This window comes from Haliotis rufescens, unplaced genomic scaffold (assembly GCF_023055435.1).
Source record: "Haliotis rufescens isolate VD_foot unplaced genomic scaffold, xgHalRufe1.0.p SCAF_5, whole genome shotgun sequence".
In the NCBI taxonomy this organism is placed as follows: domain Eukaryota; kingdom Metazoa; phylum Mollusca; class Gastropoda; order Lepetellida; family Haliotidae; genus Haliotis; species Haliotis rufescens.
In genome coordinates this window covers 61,029,716-61,044,854 of record NW_025964223.1, presented here as the reverse complement: position 1 = coordinate 61,044,854, position 15,139 = coordinate 61,029,716, and the positions used below count along the sequence as shown (strand labels likewise).

The following is a 15,139-nucleotide window of genomic DNA, read 5'->3' as shown; positions in this document are numbered from 1 at the left end:
CCATTGGTTTCACCAAACAGACCGGCCTCACTCACTCACTCACTCACTCACTCACTCACTCACTCACTCACTCACTCACTCACTCACTCAACCACTCACTCAACCACTCAACCACTCAATCATCCACTCAATCAACCACTGATTCAACCACTCAATCAACCACCCTATCAACCACCCAATCAATCAACAACTAACTCAATCAACCACCCTAGCAACCACCCAATAAACCACCCTATCAATCAATCAACCATCATATCAATCAATCAACCCTCCAATCAACCACCCTATCAATCAATCAACCCTCCAATCAACCACCCCATCAACCACCTAATCAACAACCAAACCACCCTATCAATCAACCACCCTTTCAACCCCCCTTTCAATCAATCAACCACCCAATAAATCAACCATCCAGTCAACCACCCTAGCAACCACCCAATCAATTACCCTTTCAATCAATCAACCACCAAATCAATCAACCACCCAGTCAATCAACCACCCAATCAACCACCCAATCAACCACCCTATCAGCCACCCAATCAACCACCCTTAATCCCTTAATCAATTAACCTACCAATCAATCAACCACCCTATCAATCAATCAACCCTCCAAACAACCACCCTATCAACCACCCAATCAACAACCCAACCACCCTTAATCCCTTAATCAATTAACCTACCAATCAATCAACCACCCTATCAATCAATCAACCCTCCAAACAACCACCCTATCAACCACCCAATCAACAACCCAACCACCCTATCAATCAACCACTCACTCAATCAACCACCCAATCAATCAACCACTCACTCAATCAACCAGCCAATCAACCACCCTATCAACAACCAAACCACCCAATCAATCAATCACCCTATCAACAACCCAACCACCCTATCAATCACCAACTCAATCAATCAACCACTCAATCAATCACCGACTAATTAATCAACCAACCAATCAATCACCCAATTAGTCACCCTTGATTTGGTGGCGCATATGGTAACAGACAGACATTGTCATAGAATTGGGGACGATGAAGCACATCACTGCCTGTAAGTACCTACATGTAGAAAACTGTCAACCGGGGATAGTTTGAGAAGCTGTGTAAACCTGGTCCCATGTTAGCAGGATGTAAATTTGTTAAATGGACAATGTGAGAAAAATGTTTTGTTGAGCGTGTCAAGAGTGGGTGTACGAGAAGGAATCTTAAGTAACTGGCCATGTCTTAACAAGTACTCTGTCACTTGTCATATTGGCGAGAAGTGTGACTAGGAGATTAACACGTGCCCACGGGCAATAGCCATTGACACGATATGAATTCCAACAGCGGAAGACGCCGGCTGTTGGACTGTCAAACTATTTCAATATGCTTAGAATTATCTGTGTATCTGCTGACTCTTGCAGATGTCAATATTTCTCGTTTCCCTTGAGCATATTTGTGAACTATTTCAGAAGACGATAAGAAGATAAATATCAACATGTCCATTACGAAATGAACGATATCAAATCTTTTTAAAAGTAACATTATTTACTCATGATTTCTCTACTTACAAATTGAGATATTAAATTCGGTAATTCATATGGATTTAAGTACCTTTCTTGATATCGGAATGTGTTTTTTTAACGTGGCATAACTATTTTCGGTTATGAGAGTCGGTATGGTTTACACCGCTTTAAGCAATGACAGAGATGAGGTCAAGTGAAATGGGGTTTAACGTTGTTTTCAATGTTTTGCACTTATGGCCCTGTCACACGACAACGTGTAGCAGTAAGGGAGTGAGTTTTACGCCGCTTTTAACAGTATTCCCGTTACATCGCGGCGTGTCAGCTTAATGTGGGAGGAAAGCCCGAAGTGATGCAGGTCTCAGACGTTTACCAATTCGGTGAAACCCACGAGCACGGGTATGGTGCTGACAAACCTAGAAACATAATTGGGGCGAACCGAGATTCGAACCCACAATCATAGGTTTTTGGCGTGCCCCAGGGACGCAACTCTGCTGCACAGTGCCTTAGACGACTGGGCCACCCGTGCCCCCACGTATTGCAGTAACGTATAGCGACGTATGAGAACACACGCTGGCAATACGCTTTTATACACTGTCATAACTTGTGTTTAAGTCAGTGATACGCTACTAATACGTTAGACATGCGTTTCATATACGGTGAACTCGCGTGGTTTTTCGATGAAAGCTCGACGTTTGACAGCGTACTAACCGTCTTTTACACGCTAGGTGCAAGTTATTCTAAAACGTTGTAGTGTGACAGGGCCATCACTTAGAGACGAGCATGCACGTGTGTGTGTGTGGCTGCTTGTACTAGTCCGGACTAATGCCGGTTTTATAGTGCCAGCCCACTGAGATATCATGCCACAATTCAACATGGATACCCCACTCACACTCAGTTCACTGACTCCGAGCCGACAGTCCTTGTTTTAGCCCCTTAATGACAAGCGCCAGGCAGGGTAAAAACAAGTACCATCTTTTAGAGTCTGTTGGCGTGACGCGATCAAGACACCGACTTCCGTGGTGTATACCAAGACAAATAAACCAGAACTCTTTGTGGTCTGTATTTATACGGTGTGCGTCGCCCTGCGTGATAGACGTGAACTGTCTAATTCACGGCATTGTTCCGCTTTTCACATGTTTTCCGACAACATTTGAAACCAGTCTCTGAAACTTCAAATGACAAAGTTCCGTAAATACCAAGTGTCGAGTACATGTATGTGAGTTCAACATGAGTGATTGACAACCAACTGCCCATTCGTGGCGTCGCATATTTGTAAGAGTGACGTACCAACCCTTTCCTCTTATCTTGTCATTTTAATTAGCCAATGAAGTAATGTTGTTTTACACCGCAGTCATCTATAGTCGCCATATCACGGCAATCTTAAAGTAACTGATCAGGGATGATACCATGAGCAACGATTGATGACATACAATCACCCAGGCCACATTTCGCACACACACACAATCACCCTGGTCGTACATACGCACAATCATCCAGGTCACATTTGGCATACACACAATCATCCAGGTCACACTTAGCATACACACAAGCATCCAGGTCACACTTAGCATACACACAATCATCCAGGGCACACTTAGCATATACACAATCATCCAGGGCACACTTAGCATACACACAAGCATCCAGGTCACACTTAGCATACACACAATCATCCAGGGCACACTTAGCATATACACAATCATCCAGGGCACACTTAGCATACACACAATCATCCAGGTCTCACTTAGCATACACACAATCATCCAGGTCACACTTAGCATACACACAATCATCCAGGTCACATTTAGCATACACACAATCATCCAGGTCACATTTGGCATACACACAATCATCCAGGTCACACTTAGCATACACACAATCATCCAGGTCACATTTAGCATACACACAAGCATCCAGGTCACATTTGGCATACACACAATCATCCAGGCCACACTTAGCATACACACAATCATCCAGGTCACATTTAGCATACACACAATCATCCAGGTCACACTTAACATACACACAATCATCCAGGTCACACTTAGCATACAAACAATCATCCAGGTCACATATAGCACACACACAATCATCCAGGTCACATATAGCACACACACTATCATCCACGTCATACTTGGCATACACACAATCATCCAGGTCACACTTAGCATACACACAATCATCCAGGGCACACTTGGCACTCACACAATCATCCAGGTCACACTTAGCATACACACAATCATCCAGGTCACATATAGCATAACCACAATCATCCAGGTCACACTTAGCATATACACAATCATCCAGGTCACACTTAGCATAACCACAATCATCCAGGTCACACTTAGCATATACACAATCATCCAGGTCACACTTAGCATATACACAATGATCCAGGTCACACTTAGCATACACACAATCATCCGGGCACACTTGGCACTCACACAATCATCCAGGTCACATATAGCATAACCACAATCATCCAGGTCACACTTAGCATATACACAATCATCCAGGTCACACTAAGCATACACACAATCATCCAGGTCACACTTGGCACACACACAATCATCCAGGTCACATATAGCACACACACAATCATCCTGGCCACACTTAGCATACACACAATCATCCAGGTCACACTTAGCATACACACAATCATCCAGGTCACATATAGCACACACACACAATCATCCAGGTCACACTTGGCACACACACAATCATCCAGGTCACATATAGCACACACACAATCATCCAGGTCACACTTAGCATAACCACAATCATCCAGGTCACACTTAGCATACACACAATCATCCAGGTCACACTTGGCATACACACAATCATCCAGGTTACACTTTGCACACACACAAGCATCCAGGTCACACTTTGCACACACACAATCATCCAGGTCACACTTTGCATATACACAATCATCCAGGGCACACTTAGCATACACACAATCATCCAGGGCACACTTTGCATACACACAATCAACCAGGTCACACTTTGCATACACACAATCATCCAGGTCACACTTAGCATATACACAATCATCCAGGGCACACTTTGCATACACACAATCAACCAGGTCACACTTAGCATACACACAATCATCCAGGTCACACTTAGCATATACACAATCATCCAGGGCACGCTTGGCACACACACAATCAACCAGGTCACACTTAGCATACACACAATCATCCAGGTCACACTTAGCATATACACAATCAACCAGGTCACACTTAGCATACACACAATCATCCAGGTCACACTTAGCATATACACAATCATCCAGGGCACACTTGGCACACACACAATCAACCAGGTCACACTTAGCATATACACACTCAACCAGGTCACACTTTGCATATACACACTCAACCAGGTCACACTTTGCATACACACAATCATCCAGGTCACACTTAGCATATACACAATCATCCAGGGCACACTTAGCATACACACAATCAACCAGGTCACACTTAGCATACACACAATCATCCAGGTCACACTTAGCATATACACAATCATCCAGGGCACACTTGGCACACACACAATCAACCAGGTCACACTTAGCATACACAAAATCATCCAGGCACACTTGGCACTCACACAATCATCCAGGTCACACTTTGCATACACACAATCATCCAGGTCACACTTTGCACACACACAATCATCCAGGTCACACTTGGCACTCACACAATCATCCAGGTCACACTTAGCATACACACAATCATCCGGGCACACTTGGCACTCACACAATCATCCAGGTCATACATACATACAATCATCCAGGTCACACTTAGCATACACACAATCACCCAGGTCACACTTAGCATACACACAATCATCCAGGCCACGCTAATCTTGCACGATTCTTCCGATTACAGAAAATTGTTTTGTTGGGTTTTTTTTATTGTATTTTGGTTCATACTAAATGGATCTTTTCAAGATAAGCGGGCAAACCTATATGTGCTTTTGTAGTGAGGCGTTGTTGGAATATTGCTAAAAGCGGCGTAAAACCATACTCACTCTCTAACTCACTGAGACCAGATCCAAATATGGATATTACTTGTTCTATCATAAGCTGACTTCCCAGACAAAGGTCAAATAAGAATTGTTATCATAAAAATGTACATAGTGACAAAGCTAGACATGACTGTGGATTTTACATTTTAAAAGATACAAAAAGCCTTGGCAAGTCTATATGAAATGAAACCAAGTCTAGTTTTCCTTGATTACACACAGCAAAGGAGAAAATGTTCTATTAAAAAGGGTATTTAACAATTATTTTTAAGAAATATATTAATATATTAATTTTATATTATAAAAAAATGTGTTTTCATAGACAAAGTGACTAAAACAAACACTGAAGCATGTGTCCTTGGGACTGTGTGTCCAGCAAAATATTTTCAAATGGTCAACTATCACACCTCACATTCAAATGGCATTGTTTGTCTGAAGGAATCTGGTCAATAGTGTTGCTGTCATTGAGATTTCCCGCATGGCACCATCATGGCAACATTATCATATTGACCTAAATTAAATAACAACTGACAGAATTTAACGATACAGAAAACGGACCCCGTGGTTGTTTCCTAGAGAGTATGTGAGGGAACCCGAGTAAATATTTACCATCTTATCAGTATATAAAATAATGATATGTTGATTCGTAAATTCCTTTTCGTGAGGTGATAACAGCGCGGTGGATCTGCACAAGGCTTCTGTTTTCTGAGAGTGCCAATGACGTCACGTTCAGATATCAGGTTCACAAGGGCTCACATGATTGGGACAACTGTTCAAGGTTAAGTGTACTGCCAACAAGCGAGACTACGTGTTCTGCACAATGTCCTGTAAAACCACAGTGCACTTAGAAATCCATAACTGAACCTATTCAAGTAAATGGAGCCGCAAGGGATGAAATAGTCCATGCAGTCGTCGTTGTCGTCGTCGTAGTAGTAGTATGGAGTGAGTGAGTGAGTGAGTAAGTGAGCTGGGTTCAACGTCCCCCTGAACAGTTTTATCACGGAATGTCAGCTTAATGTTTGGGGGAGGGGGGAGGTCGCAGACGTTTACCACTTTTGTGAAATCCACGAAAAACATAGAAACCGGGGTTCGAACCCACAGTCATAGGTTTTCGGCGTGCCAAAGGGAAGCAACTCTGCAAAGCGAATTGCGGCGCCTTAGACGACTCGGCCACCCGTGTCCCCTGCCTGTTGGAGAGGGAGCGCAGAAATATGACAGTATTTTTACAATAAATAAACATCGTGGAGGTAGAATTAGGGGACGAAGTAGAAGAATAAGTAGAATTAATGGTAATACAAGAAGATGTAGACGCTGTGGTAGTAGAGGTAGTTGTAGAAGACACGAACGACGACATAGCGGTCATAGGGATCAGTCAACTGACCACGGCACATTAAGCACTGTATTTTGTCTTCGTCAATTTGGAGTTCTGTCCCTTTGCAGCCAGGATACACTCATCGTGGTTTTGAACCCCAGATTCGCTCCGGTTGTGAAACTTTGTGCTCGTGTTTTTCATCAAAGTAGCCACTGGAAAATTGGCGTAAAATATAACTAACTTACTCACTTATGTAAGGGAAACACTTGTTGGGGGTAGAATCTTGGCACCATATTTTAAAACTATCAAAATACATCTCTGTTTGAGATAAATTGCCAGTTCTTCCACGAATATTTTTTGGATTCTACCCTAAAGTTTCTTCAACCTTTAGTTGCTTACATTCGCCCACATATTACTCTTTCTACTATAGTTAAAAGTTGTTAATAATTTCGATAATAAGCCTCATGATTATTAGCATTAGTATTGACGATGAAATGCATTATTGTTTGCACACTTCCGGGTCTGTTTCAGATTCCGCAGCTTATCGGGGGAAGAACTGTACGATCTGTGGCACACCGATTGTCACCGACGCTGCCGCGCCCAGTTGATAGAACATATTAACCTCGCATGCAGCTATGACCCCTACAAAATTATCTCAAAGCGTTCCGTGAACAGCACCGTAGCGAGGAAGCACGTCCCTGATCACGATGGCGACAGTAAGTTGGATGTTTATGTCTGTAAGAATGTTCATTATCCGAGGACACCAACATAGATCAAGCTACGCCCTTCAATACAACACAATTGCGACTGCCACAACAACATAGCTACATCCTCAAATACAACACAACCACGCCCTCCAATACAACGTAAATACATCATCCAATACAACACAACCACACTCTTCAATGCAACTTAAATACATCCTCCAATACAACCGACCATGCTCTTCAATACAACATGAATACATCATCCAATACAACACAACCATGCGCTTCAATACAACATGAATACATCCTCCAATACAACATAACCACACTCTTCAATACAACATGAATACATCCTCCAATACAACCGACCATGTTCTTCAATACAACATGAATACATCCTCCAAAACAACATGAATACATTCTACAATACAACATTAATACATAATTCAAACGACAGAATCACGATTTTCAATACAACATAAATACATCTTCCAATACAACACAACCAAACTCTTCAATACAACTTAAATACATCCTCCAATACAACCGACCATGCTCTTCAATACAACATGAATACATCATCCAAAACAACACAACCATGCACTTCAATACAACATGAATACATCCTCCAATACAACACAACCACGCTCTTTAATACAACATGAAAACATCCTCCAATACAACCGACCATGCTCTTCAATACAACATGAATACATCCTCCAATACAACACAACCACGCTCTTCAATACAACATAAATACATCCTCCAATACAACATGAATTCATTATCCAATACAACATAAATACCCAATTCAAAACGACAGAATCACGATTTTCAATACAACATAAATACATCTTCCAATAAAACACAACCACGCCCTTCAATACAACATAAATACATCCTCCAATACAACACAGCCAGCTCTTCAATACAACATAAATACATCCTCCAATACAACACAGCCACACTCTTAAATACAACGTAAATATATCCTCAAATACAACACAACCACGCTCTTCAATACAACATAAATACATCCTCCAATACAACATAAAAACATCCTCCAATACATCAAACCACGCCCTCCAAAAGAACATAAATATATCCTCCAATACAATCAAACCACGCTCTTCAATACAACATAATTATATCCTCCAATACAACCAAACCACACTCTTCAATACAACATAAATACACCCTCCAATACAACATAAATACACCCTCCAATACAACCAAACCACACTCTTCAATACAACATAAATACATCCTCCAATACAACATAAATACATCCTCCAATACAACACAGCCACGCCCTCCAATAAAACACAATCAAACCCTTCAATACAACATAAATACATCCTTCAATACAACATAAATACATCCTCCAATACAATACAACCACGCCCTTCAATACAACATATATACATCTTCCAATACAGCATAAATTCATCCTTCGATACAACACAACCACGCCCTCCAATACAACACAACCAAGCCCTCCAATAAAACACAATCAAGCCCTTCAATACAACATAAATACATCCTTCAATACAACATAAATACATCCTCCAATACAACCAAACCACACTCTTCAATACAACATAAATACATCCTCCAATACAACATAAATACATCCTCCAATACAACACAATCACGCCCTCCAATAAAACACAATCAACCCTTCAAAATACAACATAAATACATCCTTCAATACAACATAAATACATCCTCCAATACAATACAACCACGCCCTCTAATACAACACAACTACATCCTCCAATACAATACAACCACGCCCTCTAATACAACGCAACCACGCCCTCCAAAACAACACAACCACACCCTGCAGTACAACACAACTACATCATCCAATACCATACAACCACGCCCTCTAATACAACACAACCAGGCCCTCCAAAACAACACAACCACGCTCTCCAAAACAACATAACATCATCCCCTTGGAACAACAGTGCAATGCCGCTCTGGTTTATCTGGGATAGCTCTGAAAAATAAAAAATACTCAACTGAGGAGTAAAAGAAACAACACATCCCAATGTTGATTTTATCATATGTTTGATTGTCAGTTGAAAATAGCTTAAGCTAGCGATATCATAGCCAAAAATGGAACTTAGAAAACTTCTACGTGGTTGTATATTTTTTTGTTATAGAAATTTATTTCAAACGATTAATTATTCAAAAACAACTCGCAACTGCTGATCTGTATCACAGTCTTCTTATCTTTGAAAATCAATATGCATTCTTCGACACAAGTTTACAACATTTCAAACATGATAGGGGATACATTGTTCATTGAACCTTTTTTACCCTATAGTCTTCATTGAACCTTTTTTACCCTATAGTCTTCATTGAACCTTTTTTACCCTATAGTCTTCATTGAACCTTTTTTACCCTATAGTCTTCATTGAACCTTTTTTACCCTATAGTCTTCATTGAACCTTTTTTACCTTATAGTCTTCATTGAACCTTTTTTACCCTATAGTCTTCATTGAACCTTTTTTACCTTATAGTCTTCATTGAACCTTTTTTACCTTATAGTCTTCATTGAACCTTTTTTACCCTATAGTCTTCATTGAACCTTTTTTACCCTATAGTCTTCATTTAACCTTTTTTACCCTATAGTCTTCATTGAACCTTTTTTACCCTATAGTCGTCATTGAACCTTATTTACCCTAAAGTCTTCATTGAACCTTTTTTACCTTATAGTCTTCATTGAACCTTTTTTACCCTATAGTCTTCATTGAACCTTTTTTACCCTATAGTCTTCATTGAACCTTTTTTACCCTATAGTCTTCATTGAACCTTTTTTACCCTATAGTCTTCATTGAACCTCTTTTACCTAATAGTCTTCATTGAACCTTTTTTTCCCTATAGTCTTCATTGAACCTTTTTTACCCTATAGTCTTCATTGAACCTTTTTTACCCTATAGTCTTCATTGAACCCTTTTTACCCTATAGTCTTCATTGAACCTTTTTTACCCTATAGTCTTCATTGAACCTTTTTTGCCTTATAGTCTTCATTGAACCTTTTTTACCTTATAGTCTTCATTGAACCTTTTTTTACCCTAGAATCTTCATTGAACCTTTTTTACCCTATAGTCTTCATTGAACCTTTTTTACCCTATAGTCTTCATTGAACCTTTTTTACCCTATAGTCTTCATTGAACCTTTTTTACCCTATAGTCTACATTTAACCAATCGATTTTTACACACAATTACCCAGCCACGGATTACATTTTACAAACTGTTGTATGATTGAGTGACGGTTACTTACACATATTCAAATTTAACAACAGTTCTTTCAATTTTCAATTGCATAAAAAACAAATTCGGTATATCTTTTTTGCTCCTCGGTTTATGTATACATGGCAATGCAAAACGAATAGACAAGCCATACACGCTATGGTAATCAAATTCCTACTAATCGCCAAGGTTTCTCAGTTCCCTTGACATAAAACACGACAGATAGCTTGCAATCGTCTCTCCCGTAAACTCAAATAGTGTACATGGGTAATGGTGTCGGTCTTCTAAATCCCCGGAGGCTTAACATGTCCAACAATTTAAAAGGTTTGAGGTATTTGAATATTTGACTACTTTCCATATACTACTGAGTGGAGTTGTTCGGAGATGCTGTCTTATATGACATGGCTGAACCTCCCGTGCAAGGACATGGCAGCTCCATATTAACATTTGACTTTAGCTGATGGAAGAAATTGAAGTTACATCGTGTGCATGTACTTACTATATATCTGAAAGTTGTCTCGATTCTAATCCTTTAAAATGCCATCTGAAACAAATAATATGTCATATTGATATGTAGTGTCATGCCCATCTTCTCGAACTTTGTGATAACTTGTGTCACCATGGCAACCCGAGAGCTGAAAGACCCGAGAAGCGATGGAGAGCATGAACTTCCATACGAATTTCAGGGAAATAGTCGAGTGAACTAATTCGTTGTTATGATATATATAATTGTATATATGTGGTAAACAACATTGCGAAACAACGCGGAAATTTAATAAATACACGAAACATCACGGAATATGAACTAATTGATATACGAAATATCACGGAATTTGAACTAATACTAGTATACGAAACATAATACGAAATTAGACTTACATACGAAACATCACAGAAATCAACCTTTCACACAAATGGAAAATATAAATATAAACGAAAAAACGTGGAAATAACAAATATATCGCCTTTTTCGGGCTTGTTCTCCAGGATGTATGGACGTTTACGTCCCTTGAAGAATCATAAAGTTAGTTCTGATATCGATGGAAATTCATAAGTTACACGTGACAAATTTATGTCGTGTATTTTTCAATTTATCCCTCTTACATTTAATTTGATACCATATATTCCCTATATAAAATTAATGTGTTTACCGTATCAAAATTTCAATTACATATCGTCAGCACAGACATTACGTGTTGACTGGGTAAGCATCCAACATTCTTTGAAATCCGATTCCAGTGCGTTACGGTATAAACTTTCGGTGGACACGTACAGGGACAGGCTTTGTAGCCAATGTCAGTAAACTACGGAGTCAGTGTGGGTATTACTAAAGGTTAATCCAACTATGACTAATATCATGGTATATATGGAATATATCCACCATGGCTCACCAGTGTAGTATTGCCAATTTACAACACACTCTCGCAAGATTATCTTCGTGTCATGGCATCAGATGGAAGCTCGTGCTGGTTAATATCTATTACGTCGGTTTTAGACAATATGGGTATTTTTGAGTGTGTCGTATTTCTGATATTTCCACATCTGCGTCCGCATCCAATAACATCACGATGTATTTCAAACAGACTGCGTTGCTCTGAATGTAGGCCGTTTTATTTTTGCTTGCTTCTAATGTTTTTTGTTTGATTTAACTTAAAGATTTTGTTGTATTTCAGGCGAGAAGAAAGCGTCCATCTTTATTACCCGTCATGCCTCTGCTGCGTTTTTGGCCACTGGACATAAGACAAAGACTGTTGGTCACAAAATTGTAAAACGGGGAATTATGGAGGAGTGTTGTTATATGAAAGCCTGCTCGTGGGAGGAGTATGGGGAATTTTGCCACACCCACAACCGGCAAACAACGGACCGCGTGACAAGATGTAACAAATGAGCCATCTGAAGTTCGTCTGAATGAAGTTCGTGCAGAACAGTCGTGCAGAAATTAGTATCGACCATATTTTCCTTCTGTGATTTGTGTTACTTTCTGGTGGCCAACTGACCTCGCAACGATGATATTGGATTGTCCAGCTTGTGGTCATCTCGTAAAGGAAAACTGAAATCTCCGACACATCAAAGTAGTTTGCTTTTGCAAAAATAATGAAAAACATTGGTGCCGCCATTTTGTTGATTTCACCATGTACTCTGTACAACTACTTACAAATGTATTTCCCTGGACAGAAACAGAAATGAATATTGACCACAACGCTTGCTGATGAACTTATTTTTGCGTTGGCTCTCTTTTACTTTGGTAAAAGAAATATATGAAAATGACATATTTATTTATAACCTGTATGTGTTTCGTTACACAAGATCTTCTGTTGAAATTGTACATTTTGGGTGTATTTTATCTATACTTGTGTTGTGAATATTTCAATCCATTGAATACGTACAATGTGTTCCATTTGTGTTCATTTATTCAAGACCGCCTAGGTGGTCTAGAGGTAGCGCCTCCGCCCGGAGAGAGAAAGGTCCGGGGCTCGATCCCCGGCCGCGTCATACCAAAAGACGTGAAAGATGGTACTTGTTGTTACCCTGTCTGGCGCTTGCCATTAAGGGGCTAAAACAAGGACTGGTCGGCTCAGGGTCAGTATACTGTGTCTGAGTGTGGTATTCATGTTAAACTGCGGCATGGTATCTCAGTGGGCTAGCACTATAAATCGGCATCAGTCCGGACTAGTACAAGCAGCCACACACATGCATGCACGTCGCTATATAAGTGCAATAATCTTGGACGCGACATTTAACCCCATTTCACCTCACCTCACGTTATTTATTAAACCTTTCAAAAGCATGGCCAGTGGATCAGGTACTGCTTGAGTTCTACCAAGAGGAGAAATGGGTGAGGAATTATTGGATAGATGGAATGCATGTTGTTTTGTGCCAATGTCATCAACATGCAAGCTATATCACGACGGTGGTTGATAGCAAGAGCATAACGTCGTATATGACAGAATATCAGGACCCTATCGTAACTCCCATGCTAACAACAGCCCTAGAGCCTATAGGTGTATTCGCGGAACGGGGCGCAAGTCACGCCCTGCAACCACCTCATCCTAAACGTAGCTGGTCTCCTCTTACACGTTTTCGGCGTTCGGGATCTAAACTGCAAGGCAAAACAAAGTATACAAAGTACAAACGTTGCCAAAACGTTACTAGGCTGAAAACAGTCGCCGAAACACTCCAAACTTAAGGTACGAGGAGTGAGTGAGTGAGTGAGTATGGTTTTACGGCCCTTTTAGCAATTTTCCAGCAATATCACGGCGGGGGACACCAGAAATGGGCTTCACACATTTCACCCATGTCGGGAATCGAACCCGGGTCATCGGCGTGACGAGCGAACGCTTTAACCACTAGGCTACCCGACCGCCCCACTTAAGGTACGAAAAAGATCTGCGATACCTGTATAAAATACATCACCGTCGAATAATCATTTCTTGTTTGGTTCATATTTGGTCACCATCAGACATGGGTGTATACTTTCTTTTGCCCGGCAGGTTATTATGCCCCGAAAGGAATTGTTTAAATCACAGATCATACTTGGTATCTGCTGAGATACTGGTTGAAATTGGGTGAATGTGTTTGGTTTAACGCCGTTTTGAACAGTATGCCAGTTATATCACTTGATGTGGGAGAAAAGTCCGATGTGCTTTCTTGGACGTTTACCACTTTGTGAAAGGAGGGGTATGGTGCTGACAAACCCAGAAAATTTCAATTAAGGTCCAAGATACAACTACGATACCCATACCATCGAAAAACCATTTCCTGCTTGTTTCATTGTTAGCCACCATGGGTGTTTATTTTCATTTGACCGCCAATTTACATATCTAAACTACCGCCTCTTTGATGGTGTCTTCGGCGACCGGCTCCGTGGTCTAGTGGGAGGGCGTTTAAAGATGCAGTCTCATTAAAATCAGACGGTGACCTTAGTTCTCGCTACCGCAAAAAAGGATCTGAAGACATCCCATAAGGGATCACGTCAGAACGACCTTTCATCCGCCCATTTAGAGCGTTGCTTACCAGATTTTGAAAGTGACAGTCGGAATGTGATTTCTAATCGTGCAACCTCCAAAACTTTAACACGGGGTATTCCGAACGATGGTTACGGGTTTAACGACCGAATCCATACAATCTAGACTATCTAGTAGCCATTCCAGAATGTTCTTTTATTCAGGTTTCAAATTTGTAATGGAGAATTTGTCAAAATATGTTTCGAAGCGTAGTTGCCAATTTGAAATTAGTGCCGTAACGCTGGAGAAAGCTGCCTTCTGATTGGTCATTCCATTGGTCGGTCAAAGATCGCGCAAGGTCGGTCTGATGTGA

The 15,139-nt window shown here is 40.6% G+C and overlaps 1 protein-coding gene across 2 annotated transcripts in view; it reads left to right on the top strand.

The window, feature by feature from the left end:
* The window catches only part of LOC124140376 (probable insulin-like peptide 7), a 29,167-nt gene extending 15,952 nt beyond the window's left edge, over positions 1–13,215 (top strand). For both annotated transcript variants that reach the window (XM_046507927.2, XM_046507926.2), the window contains exons 3-4: positions 7,383–7,567; positions 12,496–13,215. In XM_046507927.2, coding sequence (XP_046363883.1) covers positions 7,383–7,567; positions 12,496–12,710 — 400 coding nt within the window. In that variant the 3' untranslated portion in view covers positions 12,711–13,215. The remainder of the gene's footprint in view (positions 1–7,382; positions 7,568–12,495) is intronic.
* The last annotated feature ends 1,924 nt before the right edge of the window (positions 13,216–15,139 follow it).